The sequence below is a fragment of the Mesocricetus auratus genome, unplaced genomic scaffold (genome assembly GCF_017639785.1).
Source record: "Mesocricetus auratus isolate SY011 unplaced genomic scaffold, BCM_Maur_2.0 Super-Scaffold_6731, whole genome shotgun sequence".
Taxonomy (NCBI): Eukaryota; Metazoa; Chordata; class Mammalia; order Rodentia; family Cricetidae; genus Mesocricetus; species Mesocricetus auratus.
Window position 1 is genome coordinate 6108570 of NW_024429185.1, and position 23746 is coordinate 6132315.

Sequence of the window (23746 nt, forward strand, 5' to 3'; positions counted from 1 at the left end):
TTAAGCTTTGTTGACTTGGATAGTTCCTGGCTCACCAGCCCACCTAGCATAGGTTCAGGGATAGTCTGCATGTTGTATGGATGGTTCTAGAGTTCTGGTTGCCATCCTGGAGTCTGGCAAACAAGTCCAGAGTCTTAAGAGTGTTTGCTTTTATTTTTTAAATGTGAATCTTTATCTCACTTCCTTCATTTATGAATTTTAAAGTATCAGGAGTACACAGACCCAGATCCTGAGGAAGGTAAACGATGTCAGTTTGGGCAGGCTAGAAGGAAGAAAGATGAGCCAGAGGCTTGACTCACTGCGCCTGCTCATTTGCTGTTCAGTGGCCCACCTACCCATCCGTCATGACTAATTGTGAAATGGTGGGAAAGGCGGAGGAGGGGATATTGTGAGCTAATAGTATTTGGTTGTTAATTTCCTTTCAAACCCTTTCTTTGAAGCTCCACAACTCTCTGAATTCCTGTTATCTAATAAAGGAACTGTGAGGAAAACTTGCCACTGATATCTTGAATTTGCTTTATAGAAAGCTTTGTTATAGATGAATGTTTAGCATCTCATCTCCCTAACTCCCAACATTCTATGCCACACTTCCAATAAACAGACAGACAGATAATTAAATAAAAAATCAGGAGTCCCCGTTTGCAAAGCTCTAATGTCTTATGCATTTAGAATCATATCTAGGGTGGGCTCAGGTCCTTGCAGGAGGAATATACTCTTCCCACTTGGTTGGAAGATAGTTGAAGTGGGTCCAAGCTAAGGCTGCAAGTGGAAGATGTGTTTTGGCCTGTAACAAGCTTGCTTTCATGTTGATGGAAAGCAGTGTGATGCTGGGCTGGGCTCTGGAGCCTCTGTTTCCTACCCTATTGGGCCACTGGCTCTGACTTTCACCTCCCTTGGGGAGTAGCAGAGTGTCCATTTGCCCTTGTCCCAGGGGAGCAGCTTGCAGGAAATGGGCATAGTGAATAGACAGCAGCTGGTAGGAAAATGAGAAAGGACCTCCAGGGGCTTTAAAATGGGCATGCACTCACGTTTTGTCTCTTTTGCTCGCATTGTTAAAAACAGACTGGCAGCCACGTTAGCAGAGGGCTAGACGAGGGAGCTGACTACCGCTTTTCGCCATCGCCTTCTGAGCCTGTGGCTGCTGTCCTGCATCATGCTTTTATTTGGATGCTCATCTCTAACTTCCTCCCCTTTTCTGCGGCATGCTTTTAGCTTCTCTACTCCTGAGAAGCCTTGTGTCCCCACCTGATGTGGCTATTGACTTTTGGAAGATGCAATTAGTCTGCCTAGGGAATAGGGAATAGTTGTAGGGTAAATAGGCAGGCTGCCCCATCTTCTCAAACACCTGAGTTTTGTTTTGTTTTTCTTGTTTACATAGAGGCATATGCCAGGTGTATTTTTAGAGAAATTGGTCATGCTATGATTGAATCTCCCTATTTATTTTCAGGACAGCTGAGCTGAAAGAATGGATAGTTTTGTGTGCTTTTAGGTAGTAGATTTTTTAAAAATTGCAACAGGAAGTTTTGATTATAGTGGAAGAGCACCATATTGTAATTGAATGCACTGTACTAACAAGGACAATGTAGGATAGCAAATTTCACGTTTGTCTTGTAATCATTTCATTAACAACTCATTGGTTCTTGGAGTCAGCAGAAATGCATTAACAGAAAATTAGTCATAACCATGGCTTACAAAATCAAACCTCAAACAAATGTAGACACGGATGTGTGCATTTGTATGCACATTTCTGTAACTGCTGTAAGAAGCTTAGCTTAAAACAATACAGGTGTATTCTCTTAGTGTTCTAGAGGTTACAAGGAGTGTTAGGCTCTCAGTGTGCCAGTTTGATAGTGGTTCCTCTGGGGGCTCTAGAAGATCATGCGTCCTTGCATTCCAGATGCATTCCATTGCCCTGGACCCTTCCTTCACTTCAAAGCCAAGGACATTAGCATCTATTCTGTGAGTCTGCATTGCTGTTCCTTGTCACACAGCTTGTGTTTGGTATCTCTCTTTGCTTCCTCAGGACACCTGTGATTTCATTTAAGGCTCACTTGAATAGTACTGGAGACTCCTGGAACTTAATTTAATTATGACTTTACTTTTCTTCATGAGTTTACCATATGCTTCCGCACCCCTGCTGTCGCTTCCCTTTGAGTATGGCCCAAATTTGTTCTTTTGTGACTTTTGCTAACTCTAACCCTAACCTTTACATTATTTGTTTAAAAAGTATCATGGCCCTTTTTTATACTTATGGGCTTGATATGTATGTATGTGTATATATATATATGTGTATATATATGATACACACACATTTATTGTGTAAATAAACATACATCCCCCTTTTGTACTTTTAATGGTTTTGGAAGACAAACATAGATGTGTCTGCTTAGCTTATTTTGCTTTCTTCCAAATGATCAAGTGATCTCTCTCTCCCTGCTCCTACCATCATCCCCATTTTTGTTCTTATTTTTTTTTGGCTGGGAAAAATCAGCCCCTAAAAACTCCCAAAGCCTGAGTATATAAACAGAAATCAGTGGTTGTCGCTGCTTAGGCACTGAGAGCTTGTGGGAGAAGACTCCTTTTCTATTGGCTTCTCCAAGTTGCTCTTTCTAGCCAACCAGTCTCTCAGCATTGCTGGCTGTAGGTAGAATTAAATGATTCATCACCACTGTATCCAAGTTCCCACCTCCCCACACACTCGTTGCTCTCTGTGGATTGATAGAAGGGTACACCCTCCCATCCCTATTCCTTTTCTAGTGAAAATGAAACAGCTGCGGCTTAAGTTCTGTCTCCTTGTTAAAGTAGAAAAAATTTCCTGTCAAGAGAACAGAAGCTGTTGTCTGCTGTAGACCTAACATTTGGTAAAGGCCTGGTTCTTCACTTTGGCCAAGGGACCAGCGGCTTCTAGGAAGGTGAGGTCAGCTTAATCCATGCCAAAGAAATGAGTGGGATAATTAGACCCTTTCTTTCTCCTTATAATTTTTCCTTTCTTCATACATCTATCCAAGTATGAACTATCGAGGAAAATGTAACTTTCCTTTTTCCTCTTTGTCTTTTCCAAGCATGCTTTCATTAACATGCTAGACCCCTCCCCAGCACTTTGAATTTTCTTATCCTTTCTCTAAATCTCCACTCCCCACGTGATTGCTTCTCGCTGATCGAGTGTCTGACCTGTCTGCCAGCTTAAATGGCTTTGTTCCGCCTTCTCCTCCATCCTCCTCCTCCCAGGCTGCATCTGTAACTCACAGCTGATCTGCCCTGGGGTTTTTCTGTCCAACTCTGATGAAATTGTCCCTAGCTTCCTTTTGCCTCTAGTCTTAAATTCTCTTACTGATGAGATTAAGAACCCTGGAAGAAAGAGGACCTCGATTTCCCATGTATCCATCCTAGACAACTTCTTTTTTGCCTTTAGTTATTTCAGGTCTGCTGCTGTGTGATTGCTAGGCTGTTAACATAGCGTGGACTGAGTGGCTTATGCAGCAGAAATGAATGGTCTCAAGAGCCATCTGGGATCTTTTGTTCTCTGCTGAGGCTCCTTTTGTTGGCTTCAGGTGGTCACCTTCTTGTCTTCGTGTAATTGTTTTATTGTCTATCTCTCTGTGTCAACTAAGTTGTTTTCTTAGGTCACGAGCTACCCTAGGTTAGGGCCTGTTCTCATACTCTCTTTGTAATAGTTTCCATCACAATGTTTGAAATACGGAGTTAGGGCTTCAACATGCACCACTCAGCTCATGATTGAGGCAGGAACACCCAACCATGCTTCTGCAGTATTAGCCGTGAGCTTCAGGCCCCTGCCTGCATTTGGTTGGTACATGCACAGTACCTTATCTTCAGTGGACTTGACTTTTGCTGGATTAATGGGGACAGATGGGATTAAACAGGATCAAATGTGGAGTGTGAATGTTGGAATTAAGCATTGGTTTTAAGTGAGTTGTGAAATATTATTTTTATAATATGCAGTTTCCCTTTCCATGTTTTCTAGCCCAAAGCAGCCTATAGTACTCAACTGACCGAGCCTCTCAAATCTTCTTGCCATCATGTTGAAGCTGAGATTAATTAGAAAAGGACGTATTTGGAACCTGCCTCAAGCCCCACTCTCATCCCCTCCTCCACTCCTGTGGCCCAATCTTCCTTGCCTACTTCACTGCAAATGACTTTTCCTTCTAGAGTTCTCTGCTTTGCTTTGTCTTCTTCTTTTATTTTTTATTTCCCCCGTGTAGCCAGGAAGAAGTCCTTCCTTGTCAGAAGCATTTTTCTTTTATGTGAAAGGACATTATGGTATCATTGTATGATGAAGAATGTATGGGAAATGTTTTGTAAATGTGGAAAGGATGTCATGAATGAGGCTGAGATCCTATTTGTGCTATTTACTGACATTCTTGTGCTTGGCTGCACTGCATATATGTTATACGTTGGTGATCTCACCACTGCAACCTTATCACAAAGGAAAGGGATTGTGAATTATTCCTTAATGAAGTCTGCTCTGCTAAGGTGGTTCAGAAATAGGAAGAATTATTGTGCTTCAGAATTAGAGGGAGCCCCAAACAAAAATGGAACTACAACTATGGTATCTCCCATTAAGAGTGGGTCGGATTAGGAGAATTTAGATTTTGATGGAAGTTTTAGTATGGAAATATTTGTGTATATATAATTATATACCTTACATTTCATATATACCATATGTACATAGCTTGGAAGAAATTTCATATAACATCTCTTACCGTGCCTTAATTTTGTCTTGTGTCATCATGTTAAGTGTGACATTTTCTTTGTGGTGTCTTGTTGGTACCTAAAAAGTTTATATTCCAAATGAAAGATGTTGATTGTAATACTGGATTTTTGCTCTTATGTCATTCCCTCCCTCCCTCCCTCCCTCCCTTCCTCCCTCTGTCCCTCACTTCCTTCCTTCCTCCCATTTTCTTGATAGTATCTCACTATGTAGATCAGGCTGACCTTGAATTGTGAAGCTTCCTACCTTAGCCTACTGAGTGCCAAGATCACAAGTGGGTATCGCCACCATGTCAGCTATCCAGCTTTACAACATTTTGCCACAGCAGGGAATCTGAAGTACAGATGTTTCTGTAGTATTGAGGAGTAGCAGGTACTAGTAGAGCTGGATTTCAGTCCTGATGCCTAACTTGAGATATAAGTCTTTATGTCCTTTTAAATCCCTTTAAAGCGTTTAGGTGTCAGGGATTGAACCTGGGTCCCCATACATGCTAAACATGTACTGCTACTGCCAAGCTCCCCCCCCCGCCCCTGTTATGTGTGCTTATTGAAGAGATTTGTGTTCTAAGATAATTGTGACGAAGCAAACTGTTTTAACTAAGTAGTAACACACAATGTAAAATGTATTACTGAACCATGCCTGTCTTTAATCAAACTGATTATTTCAAATAGATTTTTCAAGGATCTATAAAATTATTGTAGAGATAGGTGAGGACTTAAAAGCCTTCACATGGGAAGAATAGTATCAGTAGGACTCTCAATCTTAAGATAGCTAACATAGGGAGAAGGAGTTCTATTCACTTAGTGAAATGGAGGGATATGAGTGCTTTGATTTGAGTCCAGATGTAGGGGCCCCCACAGTTGCCAAAATAATAGGGCACTTTGTTAAATGGAGACACTTTCATGTGTGTTACTCCTAGATAGAGTAGCCCTTGTGAGGCACATCCCTAGGCATCAGGGAAATGCAAATCACAACAGCTCTGAGATAACATCTTACTCCTGTCAGAATGGCTAAAATCAAAAACTTCAATGACAGTTTATGCTGGAGAGGATTTGGGGAAAGAGGAAAACTCCTCCACTGCTGGTGGGAGTGCCAACTCTTACAGCCACTTTGGAAATCAGTATGGAGATTCCTCAGAAAAATGGGAATAATCCTACCGCAAAACCCAGCAATTCCACTCCTAGGCGTATATCCAAAAGATGCCCATTCATACAAGGATGTCTGTTCCACTATGTTCATAGCAGCATTATTTGTAATAGCCACAACTTGGAAGCAACCTAGATGCCCCTCAGCCGAAGAGTGGATAGAGAAAATGTGGTACATTTACACAATGGAGTACTATTCAGTAGAAAAAATCAATGGAATCCTGAAAATTTCAGGCAAATGGATGGCACTAGAAGAAACCATCCTGAGCTAGGTAACCCAGTCCAAAAAGAGAAACATGGTATGTACTCTGTTATATATGGACTTTAGAAATAGATCTGGGGAGTGCCAGTCTACAATCCCATGGCCAGAGAGTCTGGGGAACAGAACCTTCATCCAATGGTTGATGGAAGCAGAGGCAGACTCCCACAGCTAAACAAGATTGGGCTGGTTTAGACCCCAGAAACAGCTGACCTGAACAAGGGGTAGCTCTTGAATCCCAAACTGATGGCTGGGAATCCAGCATGGGACTGATCAAGACCCCCTGAATGTGGGTGTCAGTGATGAGGCATAGGCAATCTATGGGGCCTTGGGTAGTAGATCAGTATTTATCCTTGGCATAAAAATGGACTTTGGACTCCCATCCCACAATGAGAGATGCACTCTCACCCTGAACTCTTGGGGGAGGGTCTAGGCACTGCCCTGGATGAAATGACAGACCATAGACACCCCCATGGAGGGCCTCACCCTCCCTGGGGAAAGGAGGGGATATTGGGAGGGTTGGTGGGAGGGCATGGAGGAGGGGAGAGGAAGGGAGAGGGACTTGGGATTGGCATGTGAAGCAACCTTGTTTCTAATTTAAATTTAAAAAAATAAATTAAAAAAACTCGTTTTCTTCTGCCAGCGTCTGAGTGTGCTCTGAACACTGACTGCTTCACTCCCTAGCCTTAGAGCCTGCAAGTAAAGATACTCATATGTGGTCTGCTCAATATCAGACCTGTGCAGCCAATAGGAAGACCGCCTGCTGGTTCTTACATACAATGAAAGTGCACCAGTAGACGCTGGTACAGACAGTGTGATATCGGGATCATCAGCATCTTCTGGAATATTGGTAGGAGGTGAACATTTGTAGGTCCTGTACTAACTGAACCCGAAGCTCTTGATTGCACACAGAAATGTGTGCTTTAATGAGTGTGGGTACAAAAGACCTTGACCGGAGGCCCACTTACCCATCAGCCTGTAAGACAATGTTTACTAAAAATATGTTTACTAAAAGCATGTTTTCTGAAAACAATCCAGTGCCCTAAGAAATGTTTACTGGAGCAATAAGTTCCAATGAGGGCTCCCTCGCGGGAACAACCTGACTTTGGTCTTTCCAATGGCTAGCTGCCTCTTCCTAACACCCCCACCCCCACCCCTGCTGCCTGCTCTGGTGTCAGGGACATATAACCAGCCAGGGGTAAGAAAAGGGAACTGAAAAAAGGGAGCTGAAGCTTTACGGGGAAGCTCTCTTTGGGAAACTTTGTTGGAAGCTTTTCTCGGGAAGCTTTCTTGAGCCTTCTTGGGCCTGCTTAAAGCTTTTTTTACACCACCGACTGGTCTGTGTCATCAATCCCACCATCCTCCGCACATTCCCGGATACAGGCGGTGCAGCGGGCGCAACAAATAAGTGCTGTGTGTTATGGATTATGTTAATTTGTGCTACAGTTTGAGAACGCCCTTGTAGCAGTATGTCTTTTTTTTTTTGACGAAAATTTACTTATTCTGTGTGTTCTTCACATCATGTATCTTGATCCCATTCACTTCCTGTCCCTTTGCATCTGCTCTCCACCTCTGCACCCCCCAAATATAAAAAAATTCAAGAGCAAAAATGAAAATAAAACAAGAAAAAGTTTAAAAGGGAAGGAATTAAAAAGTCTTGTCACGGAAGCTGCTGTGCGACCCAACGAGTCATACCATGTACCCCAGTGTCCATACATCTTTATTTACAAGTATTGATTGCAAAGAGTCACTGGTCTCTGTCAAGGCCCCTGGTCTCCACCACACAGTCGACGCTGGGCTCCCTCCTGGACTTCCCACCATCACCCTATGTTGTGGAGATCCTACAGCTTTAGGTTTTCTGATCAGTCCCTTCACGTGCTCCAGCAGATCACAGATGGGTTGGATGTTGGGGCATGCCAAGTCATAACCTTGGGTCTGGGCCTGAGCAACTGTAATGTTGATCCACCAGATGGGAAATGGGGACAGCTTTCCCATGGTCACAATTTCAGTGCTGGCTCACCTACACCTGAGATAACAGCGCTAGCTCTGTTGTGCTGCCCTGGAGAGATGCAGGGCCTGCTCTCCCTAGTGTTGCAGCCGGTGGGGGTCAGGGATGGCTTTCCCATACTTATGACCACAGGGCCAGGTCTCCTACCTACCCCAGGTGTTGATGGGCAGGGATAGGAGGAGAAGGAGGGTAGTTCTCCCTCATCTAGGCCACCACAGGACAAATGGGGGTAGCTCTCCTATAGTCATGATTTTGGGGCTGGCTTACCCACACCTGTATTAACAGAGTTGACTCTATTGTCCTGTCCTCAGGGCCCGCTGTCCTACCTGCCCTAGGTGTTGATGAGTGAGTGAGTGAGGGCAACTTCTGCCTATCAGTGTGTTTTAAGCACATGGAGAAGCATACTTTAAATTGTGACTCCATATACACTGTTCTGCTTAGTTTTCATTGTCACCTCAAGACAACCAAAAGTCACCAGGTATGAGACTTCCTTCCACAAGTACCCCATGCTTGTTTGATCTCGGCTTCTGAGGTCCATGTTGCTGTCTGTTGGTCTCTGAACTAGCCCACTCACCCGTACTCCTGTGCTTCTTGGCCTGCTCTTACTAAAGGTACAGACTAGTCATTCTCAGATGCCCCCCCGTAGTGTATATGTATGTCTGTCCTCTCCTCCCCCCGTAGTGTCTGTCTGTCCTTCCCCAGCTTCTTCACCTTATCATTTTTGCAGGAATCACTGCCTCAGAGAGCCTGCCATAAGCATCTTCCAAATTAGGTCACCCTCTACGGGAATCCCTGGGAGACTTACTCTTTTATTAGCAGAATCTCTCTAAATACACAGATTATGATTATTTTCTCTCTGTTGGGAAAAAGGATAATTAACCTGTACTTGTTAAACACATCGCACTAAAAAGAATTTCCAGCAATGAAGTTTGCACATTATGAACGTTAAATGGTTGCAGAGTTATTTTTAGGAATACCATTTCAAAATTCTGCAAGTTAACTCTTTGTAATGGTCTAGAAGAGCAAGGTGGTGGCGGAGAGTGGCAGGGATAACGCTACATGCTGAACTGGCCTGTCGTGAGGTGATGGCGTTGTAATCGGGCCTTCTGTCGTTGTCAGCCATTTCTGCTTCAAAGGCTATCACAGAAGTCCGAAGATACCCTTGTTGCAAGTAACTACTTGGTTGTTCATATAACCCTGGATGGTCATTGTCCCCCAGGATGAAGGGTCAGTTGTGGGTCAGACATGAGAATAGATGCTTCATAGTCAAGATAGAAACCAGCGTAGGCATTCTCAGAAGGACTGGATGTCACCTGCAGCCAAGGAAAAGCCATTGATAATGTTCATTCTCTAATCTCATCCCGTTTCACTTCATAGACCTGCCTGGGCAAACCTGACTCCCATGAATGAAAGCGGGATCTGGATGTTTTTCATTACATTAGACACAAGAGATTGATTCCACCATGCATATAGATCAAATTTCATCTAGAACTTAATTTTAGACCAGAAATAGGAACCACTGAAATTTTGACAGTTGCCTACAGCAGTCAGGAAGAAGGAGGTCTTAGGGATTCAAAAATGTGATGTAAACCACCTTTCCCGCTGTAGGTTTTTGTTTTTTTTTTAATAGCAGCTTTTTAAGAACTGTGGAGGACACTGGGCAGATGCTCAAATTTAAGACAGACAGCATCAGTGGAAGGGCTGGCAGTTCTGTGTATGCCTTTTCTAGCTGCATGGTGTTTCTGATGTACAGATGTGGTCTTTTTTGGAGAAAGACTACTTTCATTTTGGTGTGGCTCAACAAAACCCATAGAGAGAAATATTTTAAATTTTTAAATTAATATTACTAAGTGATATTAATCCTGCAGAAAGGTAACATAATAGTTTTTGTTTGTTTATTTTTCATTTGGTTTTTCTCCAAGGCAGAGGTTCTCTGTGTAAAAGCCCTGACTGCCTGGTGGTGGTGACACACCCATTTAATCCCAGCACTCGGGAGGCAGAGGCAGGCGGAACTCTGTGAGTTCGAGACCAACCTGGTCTACAAGAGCACGTTCCAGGACAGCCTCCAAAGCCACAGAGAAACCCTGTCTCAAAAACAAAAACAAAAACCAAAAAACACCTGACTGCCCTGGCCCTTACTTTGTAGACCAGGCTTAACCTTAAACTCAAGAGATCCTCCTGTCTTTGCCTCCCAAGTGCTGGGATCTTTCTGCTACCAAGTCTGCCTTGTTAAATAGTTTTTAATAGCTAAAAGTAACATAAACCTACTGTGTGCGTGTGCGAGCCTGTGCGTGCATGAGCCTGTCCGTGCGTGTGGGTGCATGTATGTGAGTGTAAATGTGAAAACAAGGTCAATCGGTGGTGTCATTCCTCGGAGCCAGTCACTTTGAAGCAGGGTCTGTAGCTCACCGAGTAGTGAAGGTTGGAGAGTCAGCCTCCCCAGGGCTGGAACTACAAACCCAGGCCTCCAACACCTGCTTTCTAAAATCTAAATTCCAGATATTGGACCCAGGTCTGTGTGCAAGCACTTGACTAACTGAGCTCCCCCTAGCCACGTAAACTTTTTAGAACAGTTTGTCGCAAACCTGCTCCACAGTCATGGCAGCCTTCCGTGTGTTCTTTTCTTCCCCCGTGGATATCGTATGTATATTTTTTTTTTGTCTGGGGCTCACTGCTAAATATGTGTATCCTGATTGTATTCTGATCTTTCCCGTTTCATTTTGAATCATTCTAGGGTAATTTTTGTTCTGGGGTAATTATCAGTTGTCGTGCTGTGTTGTAATGATGCCTTTGCTTGTTTCTCATCCTGCAGGCAGAGACGTTTGTTTGGGTTAACAATGCATCAGCACATTCCCAGAGTGTTGCCAAGGCAAAGTACGAATTTTTATTTGGGAAGTCAGAAGACAAAACTCCAGATACTAGTAAGTGCTTGCCAACGTTGTCTTATAGGTTAAACGTGTGTGGCCCCAATGATTTCTGAGCACTGAACTTGCCTACATCACTTCCTGCTTACCCTGGTGAAGCCTATGTGCCCAAGCTCCTCCCAAGACCAGAACTGGATGTAGTTCCTAAAACCTGCTCTCAGTAGTTTCAGGTCATGATCACTGAAGAATTTCTGCCTTATGAGACTTCAGATTTCAAGAATTAACTAATTCTCGTTAAGATTTTATTGTCCACATTTACCGTTGTTCTATAAACCCACACTTTATTTTTGGCTACCAGTATATGTTATGGAGAGTCAGTTCCATAAATTTTCCAGGCAATGTAATATTAGGAGACTTCTTTTTTCTTTTGAAGAACTATTTGTTCAATCTAACTGTCCAGTTATAAAATTAGAAACAACCCTCTTCAAAACAGCTTAGAACAAATAGAACTAATATTAGTACTAATATCAGAAATGCTATTGACTAACTTACCATGCCAGCACTATACTGTGTACTTTGAGTACGGCATCTTATTCGATTTTCAGGGAAAGTCCATAAATTGCCACTGTTATCCCCATTCTCAGGAGATAGACTTCAATAATTTCCTTCCATTTTACAATCAATTACTCAATCCGTGTTGCCTAACCCCATTGAAGCAATGCATTCATGAATACCTTTTCCTAAAAGAGGGTGTAAAATAGACACTTTTGTAGTGTTTCAGAACACTTCTCTGTGTCTATGGAAGACTGGTGGTGAAGGGAGATATTGGCCTTTTGGAGGATGGAAAGAGCCAAGAGCTTGTGCTTTGGAGTTAGACTTACTGAGTTTGAATCCTGGGCTTGTAACTCAAAACCTTGTGGCATTGTGTAAACTATCCAACTTCAGTTTTCTAATCTGTAAAAAAGGGATTGCAGTGACATATCTCTGCTATTTTGAGGATTTAGATTGTGATTTTCAAAGGCCTCAGAATCATGCTTGGTACTTAGCAAGTGCTTCTGGTTTTGTTTTGTTGTATTGATAAGGATGAGTAGGGTGTTACTGATCTTCAACAGTGACATTATGAAACATAATCATTACTGTTTTCACCTGTGTCATTATCTAACTCTTGCTGTCTGTCTGTTTTGCTTGTATAAGGAATTTGACCTAATGAGGTTGGTGTTTGGTTGAAAACAAAACAAGTAATTCTATTTTAGATTGGCATGTTAGGTGGGCTTATATAACATTTTAAGCTTTCCAAGGAGTCAATGCATTCATGTTCACTTCATTCTTACAGTGAATATTAATTAATATTTCAGTGTTTAGAAATTATTTGATGCAGTACACAGTAGTGTAATGACTTAAGAATATCATTTTTGTTATAGTTTCTAAATTTATAACCACCTTAACACAGTTTGAAACTCTTTGTCTACTTTTAACTTTGATTGCCACAATGTGGTTCTGTGCTTTTTTCTTATGTTTTCACTCTGATGAAGCACAATTTTTACTTAACCATGTAAACATTGTGCAGTATTTTCTGTGTCAAATTGAATGTAGCTATTGGCAATAATGTGCATCTGCTGGGTCTCTTATATACAGTTGTGTGACATATTTTAAAAGCAGTTAAGTTAAACACACACCTTTTGTACCACCTGGCATTTTATTCCTCAATGTTTATCCAAGAGAAACTCAAAATTTATTCCCACTTTTGCGGGAATGTTTACAACCTGCCCTTTTGTTTTGCTGCCTGGGAGATCGAGCACCTGAGAGTTTATGCTTTTTAAAAATAAGAAGGAATGATTGAAAAGAGGAAGTGAATACACGCATAGTATGTAGACGCTGTGTGGTAATTTTCAAACCATGTCTTTCCTTCTTTAATACAAGTGACTTTGATTTAATACACTGTATAAGCAGGAGTCTCCTTTATTGGCCCTTGAGATTTGACCTTGAAAACTACAAGAAAAACCCTTGAAAGAATATACACAAGTTCATGGGTCAGAGGCATGCTTTGAATTTTTCTTTTTTTCTTTTTCTTTCTTTTTATTCAGATGGTTATTGTTAAGCCAATTTAAGTCCAAACTGTAGAACCAAAGAATAAAATGGAAAAGGGAAGAGAAATGTGTAATTATTTATAGTCTTAAGACTATACCAGTTCAAAGCTGATGTTTTTAAGTCCTTTAATGTCATTATTATAATTTAAGATATAATGCTATAAGTATTGTATTACACTTTTGGTTATGGGCTTAGTCTTTAAAAGCTGAGCTATCTCTCCAGCCCTAAGTATTATATTATAAATATATATATATATAGAAATAATACAATTTTAGAAACATTTTTCATTATAATGATAAAATACAAAGATCTCTTGCTTTGCTAAGTCTTGTTAAATGATTAAATGATACTTTTAATGTCCTTTGGTCCATCAACTTGTCTCTCCTGTTTCAACATCTTATATTTCTGGTAGTTGTACCCAAACTTGTAATTTTCTTAGGGTTATAGAGTTTAGTTAATGGTATGGGTATTCACACTTAAATAAAATATATGGTGGTTCCTACTACTCTAACACCCTCTAAAGTATGGGATATATTCAGAGACTTCCTGCAGCATGCTGGATTGAGTTGATAAAGAACAGGAGGAAACAGCAGACCCTGAGTAGATAGGAGAGCTTGACAGAAAGGAACTCCATGTGCTGGACAAAGAAGAAATCAAACTCAGAGAAAAGTAGGGGCCCATCCATCAGTGGGCCCAAGAGAGGTTATTTTTTTCTGATGAGAACAATCAAGTGCCCACCAGCTTCAAGACAAGAAACTAGCATGGAGTTTATACAAAACTGGACACTGTTCATGGAAGTTATAGCTAGAAAAATAGTGCATTACCTAGAAACTGTTATATGGGGCTGTGACTTGACATAGCACTTTTCCCATAGTTGTGGGTGTAGGGGGAAAATTGACTTCTTGTGGAATTGAAGCCCACAGTTGGGAGAGGACACCAACAGTAGTCTGTGCAATGTCTAGAGAATGACATAAAACTGCTTTTAGGATGGTAAACTGTTACAAGCTATTGGTGAATTTAGTGCAACATTGCCCAGTGGACCACTTTTGCAGTTATGGACATGTAAAGCTCTACAGTAACAAATAAACTCTAAAATTACAAGCAATTAATATCATCTGCACAAAGCAAGGAAACTTTATGGGAAGTGGAGTCAGCATTTACAACAGATATCAAGATCCAAAGAGTGAAAGCAATTGAATATTATGAAAATATAAAATAGTTTTCCATTAAGATAAAACCGGGAAAACCATTAAGATAAAGCAGGCACATATGAGGAAGACATTCTGAGAATTTAAAAATACAGACAGTGGGCCGCAGAGATGGCTCAGCAGTTAAGAGCACTGACTGCACTTCTAAATGACCCAGGTTCAATTCCCAGCACCCACACGGCAGCTCACAACTGTGTAAATCCTGTTCCAGGGGATCTGATAGATCATATAGACATGCATGCAGGCAAAACACCAAAGTGTATGAAATACAAATAAATAAATCTTTAAAATTAGTTTACAAAAAATACAGATAGTGAAGTGGAAAAACACAGTGGGTGTTAGGTATTGGTTTATTTGGTTTGTGGCTAGTTTAATTGTTAAAATGACACATTTGGGTAGAGAGACTGAGTGAAGGGTTGTCTACGTTGGGTTGGCCTGTGAAGGAAGGGTTTTTCTAATTTTGATCAACTGAGGTGGAAAGACTCGTTCTGAATGTGAGCGGCGCCATCTTGGGGTTGGCCCGTGAACTGTGTAAATTGAGCAGTAAGCATGAGGGGAATTGAGCTGTAAGCATGCATGCAGCCTTCGTTTCGTTGTGCTCCTGAGTGTAGATGCTTGTAAGCAGTGGCTGCAGTCCTGGCCTGGCTCTCCTGCGGTGATGGACTAACTGTAAAGAACCTGGAACTAGTTGCAAGGCGAGTAGCCCCCTCTCTCCGGTGTCACTTTTTACCAGTGCATTTTTATCATAGCAGCAGCAATGGAACTGAGACAGAGCTGTGTTCAGTTTCTACACGAGAGTCTGCTGATCTCCCTTCATGATCTCCCGGTGCCCCAAGAGATGCTGTGAACAGGGGAGAAAGAAGAAAGAACAGCCCTGATTTCAAGCAAGGTTTCTCACATTGGTAGTTTCCCTCTTGTATCATTTGTATTTTCATGTTCCATGTCTGAATGTATACGTATTGGTTCAGTTTTTAGTTAATAATCTGCACCACATACTGTTCCAGACCTTAGTGATAGTTTTTGTTTTCTATTTTATGTTTTTATTTATTGACCATTTTTTTTTTGGTGTGTGTGCAGACTTTTATCACACATTCCAGGAATTTACTATCCTCCTGCCTCATCCTCCTTAGCTTTTGGATTCCAGGCCTATTCCACCATATTTAGTAAGATGGATTTAGGTCTTAACTAAATGATTAAAGGTGTGCGTCACTACTGTCGGATCTTAACTACACGAAAATTCCATTTATCAAACTGCCTAACAGAAAAATTGTTCTGGATTATATTCTCATTGCCAAATCTAAGCAGGGAAATGAGCTTATTCACTTTTAGTTTGTTAGATGTAGACATTTGTTTTATTTGTATATATTATATGTTACCTTAAGTATAATGTGAATTTTTGATGTTTATTTTTAAAACAATGTGTATGTATGTCTAAGAAATGGAGACTTAACGAAATTTATACGAAAGAAATCCAGAGAGTCAGCTGTTGTCCCTCCCTGTCTCTGAGGCTCCACTGTTAACACTGGTCTTCAGCCCTTTTCTCACACGCTCTGTGAGCCCTCAGCCAAGGATCCATCCCTGACAGTGCTTCTGGACCATGGCTTCCTCATTGTGTTCTTCTTCCTGTGTTTAAGTTTGCTTTTATAAACCCTGATGGCAGTTGCCTCGTAAATACTGCTTACTAATTCTCTAGTGGAAACTGAATACAATTTGTCTTATGTAGTCTCTCTAAAGCAGATGTATATGGAGAGAGAGAGGAACGGAGGGGAGGGAGAGAGGGGGAGGGGGAGAGAGAGAGACAGAGAGACAGAGTTCTTTCACTTGGATTTTAAGTGTTAGTGTGTAAAACCACTTCTGAGGTGACTGAGCGGTCGGTCTGCTCATACTGTCATGGAGATGAGGGTGTGTGGTCTCTGCTTCTCCATCTTTCCTATCCACGAGAAGCCTCTGGGATCTGTCTTTACTTTTACCAGATCGTGGCATCTGTATTTTAAATTGTAACAGTAGCAAAAACTGTTATATTTTTAATACAGACTGAGTCCAAACATTTGAACATGACTCTTGTACTTAACTGTGGAATCCGTATAGTGTGTGTAGTTGTACCTGAAGTAGAGCCTATGTGTGCGACCTCTGCTGGCCACTAAAGGTAGAGCACACCAGAGCCCTGGAATCTAGGGAATGGGGAAGCATTTTGCTGGATGTACTGATTGGTCGTTACTTTTTCTTCTATCTCTACTATGTTGTTTACGTAGGAGGAATCTATTTTCCTCTGGGAGATATGCTTCTCGTTCTAGCCTTCTGATGCTTTAATATGTGCTAAAATTTTTCTAGGCCATTTTACAACTGTTCTCTGTAGTACTAGACTTAAAATTAGTACTGCTGGGATCTCCTGCCTCATTATTGTGTGTGTGTGTGTGCGCGCGCGTAAGGTTTCTAAAGCTGTGTGTCTCTGGACATCTTGTACCTATGCTTTCACCCTGGAACTGCTTACTATCCCCTTTGGAGCTCTGTAGCCCTGGCTAAGGATCCTTGGTCCCTTAGCTCTGGGAAGACTGATATTTGCTCCCTGTGTATCATCTGCTCATTCTTTCTGATAATTGTCCAGGCATCTTTGCTCTGCCTTGTATGTCAAGAAGATGCGTCTTGTTCTGGCTGATAATTGTGGAGCTCTTTCTGTCATAACTTTCTTCACCTCTGGAGATATTTGTCCTGTTATTTTTCAGTTATTTCTACTTTGCTTCTTTTATAACATATTTCTGAGGTTCTTATTACACAGATAATAGGAGGATTGCATTTATCATCTGTTCCTTACAGTTTTTCATTCCTATTTTAAACTATCACCTGTAGTCTTCCTAAAGCTTTTCTGATTTGGTAATTGTGTTTATAATTTCAGTCACTTTTCTGTTAATCTTCATTGCAGTCTTTCCTTTCATAGAGATGTCATTTCGAATTTCTAAAGAATTGGTCAGAATTTATTTTCTAAGATTACCCTGAATTCCCTGAAGTTACTCTTCCTCCCAGATCAATTGTATTTCATTAAACTCTGGGACTTCTCTTGGAAGTCCCTGTTTTACCTCCGATGTTATTACAGCTTGTTTCTACTGAGTTGTGTGAACTAAGGTCTGTCCTTAGGTGAGGCTTTCCTAAGTGTCTGGAATGTCCTTTCTACAGAGTAGGACTGTGTGAGGCAGAATAGAATATGGGGACTGGCACTGGGTGGCTTCAGGCACACTCACATGGAGTGGAGCACCCTTTGCAAGCGAGCCCCAGGGGGCCAGAGCAGGGCCGGAGTGGGGCCATCATGGGCAGCTGACATGCGGGTCACTATTTAATCAGTGATGGCCCATGTTCCGGGCCCCATGTAAGATGTAGGTAACTGCTGGTGGTGGGTTTTCATCTTCTCTGTATTCCTCCTGTTAGAATCAGTGTGTCTGCTGGGTGCATCTGGGGTTGTGACTTCTAATGTCTCAGCAGTGGTTGGAATGAGCTTGTGTTTGGATTAGTGTTGCCTTTTAAATTCACCTTACAGCACTGGTTCTCAACCTTCCTGATGCTGTGACCCTTTAATATAGTCCCTCCTGTTGTTATGACCAACAGCCATTGAATTATTTCATTGCTTCTCCATAACTGTATTTTTGCTACTGTTATGAATCATAATGTAAATATCTCATACAGGATATCTGATATTCTACCCCTGTGAAAGGATCATTCAAGCCCCCACAGGGGTTGTGGCCCACAGGTTGAGAACCACTGACTTAGAGGAAAAAGAGGCAAACTTCTGTCCGTATCTGCCATAATGATCCAGTAGACAGAACATTTTTTGGAGAAAATGTAGAATTGTCTTATTTTATTGAAATAAAATTTATAATCTAAGCCACCTATTTAAAATATAAAAGTCTCTGTTAGCCTTTTCATAGAGTTGTGTGTCTATAACTGTAGTTATATTGGGGCATTTGGGGTTGTTGTTCTCTCAAAATGAAGTGACTGTACTTGTAGCAGTTCTCCAGACAACCACACACTTACCTCTTGTCTTCTGTAGGCTTACATGTTCTAGCTACTTCCTATAGAGTCCCTGGTGACTTTGTTCTCTAGTGGATTTTCATCCCATTGATGATGTTAAACATCTTGTAATGTGCCTGCTATCTTACTATATGCTGTCTTTGGAGATATGCCCATTCAGACCCTTTTTCTGTTTTTAACATGGCTTGTTAATATTTTACTATTGAGTTGCAAGAGCTCCTTATATATTCTATATACAAGTTCCTTATCAGATATGGGATTTGCATATTGTTCTCTTCTTCTGTTCTTTTCTTGATGGGTGGCAAGTGCCTTAATTTATTGAGTTATCTTCCCAGCCCATGTTTGAAGGTCTATGTTTTAGTTTGTTTGTGGTATAAATATGTGTAGGTAGGTACTTCCTGTGATAGAGAGAACATGTTAGCCCATTACTGATTGAGTGGACACTACTCTGTGTATACAAAACAAAAAGTAAAACAGAAACATAAGAAATAAGAAAACAAACAAAAAATAGTATTGTACCACTTTAGTGCACAGATTTTTTAGTCTTTATTCTAATTTTTATATGTAGCTGTAGGATCTATAAAAGCTAAGAGTCAATACTTTAAGAAAAACATGATTTGGCATAGAAACCACAGACATGCAAAGGAATGAATGAAAAATCCACTAATTATAAGGTTTTCTATTGATGTATTTTCTTGTTTCCACCACAGATTAAAGTCAGTTTATAGTTTCGTGGTGAGCCCTCTAGTAAGACAGTCTTTGGAACATTTCATTAGGCTTATTTCCTCTACCTAGGCTTTTTTCTATTCACATGGACAGCACTATTTTTTCATAGTATTATATACAGTTATATGATAAATATGCTCAGTATTAAGTTGGCCCTTATTAAATGGACAGATGGTCTCCATTACTTCATCTGGACCACAGACCCTGCTGTTTTACAGGCCATAGTCTCATGTGGTTTTGGTTTGGTCAAGTGAGCTGGAGAGTGATTGTAAACTTTCTTTTGGGTGGGGTTGTTCATGTAATGCGCCTACCTTGCCCCACACTGATCCACACACCTGCTGAATGAGCTGTTCCGAGTATCCTCAGCTGTCTGCTTGGAACTGCGTGGTATTTAACATACAGAGAGAACTCTGGAGTGTTGCAGAGACGATCTGGAGGGCATGCTAAAAGCTTCCATCTTGTCCCTACTTTCCAGTGTATTTTTGCCATTTTTGGATTAATGCGCGTTGTTGTGTTGCTTTCTTTCTTTAATTGTGTGATACTGCTATGGATGGGGGCCTGATGCACGCTAGATAAGTAATCTTAAAGATTCAGCTACACAGCTAGACCTGGTTTGTTTTTTATTCCCTCCCTCCCTTCTTTCCTTCTTTTGATAGTATCTCATTGTAGTCCAGGTGATCTTTGAACTCACGAAACTCCTGCTTCAAACGGCAATGCTGGGGTTACGGAGTGGGACAACACACCAAGCTCTGCTTTGCCCCTCCCCTACCTTCCCGTTCATTCCCCATTGTCCCTCTCCCCTGCTTTTTGCCCTGTCCTGTCCTGTACTGAAAAGCTGAGGATCCAGGGATGATGACTTGATTTTGTAATCTGGTTACTCAGGAGACTGAGGCAAAGTAACCATTTGATACCAATTATTCAAATCAGTTTGGGTAACAAAATGAGAATACACACACACACACACACACACACACACACACGAACACACAGGCACACAGTTTGATAAGATGTATTTAAATTTTTCTTGAGGGTAGAATTAGATCAACCTTGGAAAAGCATTGGGATATATAATATGTCAGTTAGAACCAAGATATTTTTACCCTCATAAATTTGCTTCACCAAATATAATTAACACCCATCATTTCCATGTGCATACTAATAATTTACAAATAATTTTAAATGATTTCCTTGTTTGCCCATACTCTTACAGCTCTTTGGATGCTCTTAGGATGTTTTAGAGTACAACCTTGAGATGTAAAATCCTGAAGGATTACTTTGTTGGTGCTTGACCTGTTTTCACAAAGACTGGTTAGCAGTGGCTCCCTGCATTGTTCCTTGATGATCTATCTAATCTCAAATTTCCTTTTACTTTTATGTATCTTTCCACTTTTACTGGCATTTTTCATTCATGCTTTATTTGATCCACTTGGTGAAGACAAACAGAGCTTTTAAAATCTGGGCAATTTCATGTAAAAATAAAACTCTGAAGCTTCTGGTGGTGATTGAAACTGTGTGGCTCAGCTGTGCCATCACGGCTCTGATGCCTGTAAACATCAGATCCCCAGTCACGACCATCAGTGTGGTCTCACCCTGCGCCCATGTTTGTGGGTTGTGATTTCAAGGAAGTCACACTTTTCCATCCAGAGTTACATTCCTCAATAGATTTTCCTGGATCTAATGAATGCAGGAGGCTTCAAAGGCTTTAAGGAATATTCCATACTATTTTTTTTCTCTCTCTCTTAAAGAGTAACCTTTTCTCTAACGTGTATATGAGCTAGGGTGCTCTGGCCAGCCATTACTTTGTGGAGGCCAAGACTTCTAGAATTCTATTCTAGTCTATAGTGGGTGTGATGGGACAAACTGGAAATAGTTGCTTCATATGCTCTGTGACTTTAATGTGGTAAACATTCCTTGGTGTGGGGACAATATGTTTCTAATTATTTGTGCTTAGGATATATTATATAAACATTTCTGAATGATCTTTAATATAGGCTTTAAAGGCAACGGCTACCATAAATATCAATGGAAGATTAGACTTTGGTTTTGGTTTTGGAGATTTACTAAAAGTTGGTCATGATGTTGAAAAATCATCCCTTAGAATGCTAAGGTTACTGAGTCATAGTTAAATACCCTAGCAGCTAGACTCCTGCTTTGCCTGCAGGGTGATTTTCCCTTTAGGAACAAATTAGTGCCTCACTAACTTGACAATTAATGTCAGCTAAATTTATGTTTTTCCTTTGGGCTATATTTAAAAGATTATAATGATTATTTTGAATTTTATCTTTGGGGTGTTACATTGTTTACGATTTTGCTTTATGATAAAGGATTGTTGCAACCCGTTTGTTATTTTAGAGTCTTTCTTTTTAGACATCACAGTCTTAAAAAGAAATGGGTACCTATGGAATTGGTCTGTGGAGGTTGAGAAAATGATTGTGGTCTCCTAAAGAGCAATTAACTTAGGGGACCCTGGGACTTTCTGCACTTCACAGTACACGTAGAAAGTGATGCTCTTAATGTCACCGTACACTAGAAGCAGTGGATAAAGGAAGCTTTCATTTTTTTTTTTTATTTTGAAGTACTGCCCTGCCCCAGGCTTGCTTTGTTCCACTTGTAAGCAGAAGTACTATAGACACCTTGGATGCTTCTTATGCTTGTTAAATATTCAGGTTCTTCTAGGTGTCTCCAGTAACTCAGATTCTGCATGCTACTGTAATGAATTCTCTAGCTGTGCAGATCTGGGTGGTCTCACTGTGAATGGGGGGAGCTGGGCTGCTTTCTAAGGACATGAGAGGTAATGGTATGGGATTTCTGAGATGAAGCCGAGTCATGGTGATCCCTACTTGGTTGAATTTTCTGAGTCCAATCACCATGTTGGAGATAGTGTAATACACACCACTAGAAAATCAAGAAGAGATCACCTGGCTCCTGTTACATCAATTCAACTCTGAGGACTGTGACCTAAAAAGCTGAGCACATTTACAGATAAGTTACAGATTTATTGGAGGATTATTTGGAAGTTATTACAAAAGAACAGCTGCTATAAAAAGGGGTGGCAAGCCTATTTGTAGAGAGAATTAAGGAAATTGTAGCAAATGTTGAGTTTCAGAGTTATCTTCAGTTGCCTATTAGCAGATTAATAAAAAGTGCTGGGGGGGTGTTGGGAGTCCTCTACAGCTGTCACCGAACTCTCAAGGATTAGATGGTGGAAACCAGTCAAGGACCCGGGTCAACGTGGACTATTCTAGCTTAGAGGAGCCCACATAGGTGGGGGGTTTTGAGGCTGGAGTAGTGGACATGTTAGTAAAATTGGAAGCCTGTGATGTTGCCACACGCCCACGCATGAATGTGATGAATGTTCCCTAGCTCTGTTTTATTGGGATGCATTTACGAGGGAACTGCTGGTATGTGGAAAATAGACCTTGAACAAATAATCAAGAGGCCTGCGTTCTCATTCGTGGCAGGTTATCAGATCCCCTAAATGTCCTTCTAGGCAAGTGTACTGCTGGTATTGTGTGTCAGCTTGACACAAGCTAGAGTCATCAGAGAGGAAGGAACCTCAGTTGAGGAAATGTGTAAGGGTTTCAACGGATCAGGTGGGATGGACAGGGATGGATTATGACCCTTGGAGCCAAAGAATACTGAGTGTTACAGCTCGGATGGAAAGGTATTCTGGCACTTGGGAGTCACAGAATACTGAGTGTTATATCTTGGATAAAAAGGTATTCTGGCCAAAGAATACCACAGGTCACAGTAAGCATAGCAGCTTACAGCCTTGCTTCAGGAAAAGGCTTCCTCAGTGTATCAGCTCTGCTCCTGCAGGAGAGGGCTTCCCTGGCAAAGTTGTTAGAGTTCAGTTCCAGTCCTCTGGAGAGCAGAGTATAACAACTTTGCTTAGCCAGGGAAGATTTTCCCAGGGAAAAGTGTTAACAGCCCTGCTCCACTCAGCTCTACTCAGGGTCGTCTCTGCCCTGGCAAAAGAAGGCCTCACCCAAACCCCATTCAAGGCATTTCTTGGTTCCTACTTTTTTATTTGAAATAACTTTTTGAGAATTTTGTATGTGACTACAGTATTTATGTTTCATCCCTTCCTTTCCCTCTTTTCTGCTCCTCCTGTGCCCCCTTTCAGTTTCCTGACTTCTTTTCTTTTAGTTATTATTATACATGTATGCATATATAAATGTAAATGCAATCTGCTGAGTCTATTTGTTGTCCCTGTTCCCCTATGAGAGGGGTGTGTGTGTGTGTGTATATGTGTGTGTGTGTGTGTGTGTGTGTGTGTGTGTGTGTGTGTGTGTAGGACTGACTACTTGGGATAGGATGTCTTATACCAAAAATGAAATAAAATAAGATAGCTTATTCTAGTCTCAAAAACCTGTTTTTTCGTGTGCTTTCTTTATAGTTTTGGTTAAATATTTAAGAGAATAATTTATTTTTTTAAGTTGAGCTATTTGTTTGGGTTGAGCCAAAATATCTTTAGTGATAATAGACTGTTAAATTAGTCATAAGAGCCAGGCGTTGGTGGCACCCACCTTTAATCCCAGCACTCAGGAGGCAGAGGTAGGCAGATCTCTGTGAGTTCAAGGCCAGCCTGGTCTACATGAGTTCCAGGACAGCCTCTAAAACAATACAGAGAAACCCTGTCTTGAAAAAGAAAAAAAAGTCATTAAGAAATGTTAATTGCTTTCCTGAAGGACTAGGA

The 23746-nt window shown here is 41.1% G+C and overlaps 1 protein-coding gene and 1 long non-coding RNA gene across 3 annotated transcripts in view; one reads left to right on the forward strand and one right to left on the reverse strand.

Moving 5' to 3' along the window:
* Psd3 (pleckstrin and Sec7 domain containing 3) overlaps positions 1-23746 on the forward strand; it is a 435804-nt gene that overhangs the window by 102656 nt on the left and 309402 nt on the right. For both annotated transcript variants that reach the window (XM_040742209.1, XM_040742210.1), the window contains exon 2: positions 10954-11062. In XM_040742209.1, coding sequence (XP_040598143.1) covers positions 10954-11062 — 109 coding nt within the window. The remainder of the gene's footprint in view (positions 1-10953; positions 11063-23746) is intronic.
* LOC121139142 overlaps positions 8933-23746 on the reverse strand; it is a 32744-nt gene continuing 17930 nt past the window's right edge. Inside the window, exon 2 of the long non-coding RNA XR_005875995.1 lies at positions 8933-9454. This is a non-coding gene — a long non-coding RNA (uncharacterized LOC121139142). The remainder of the gene's footprint in view (positions 9455-23746) is intronic.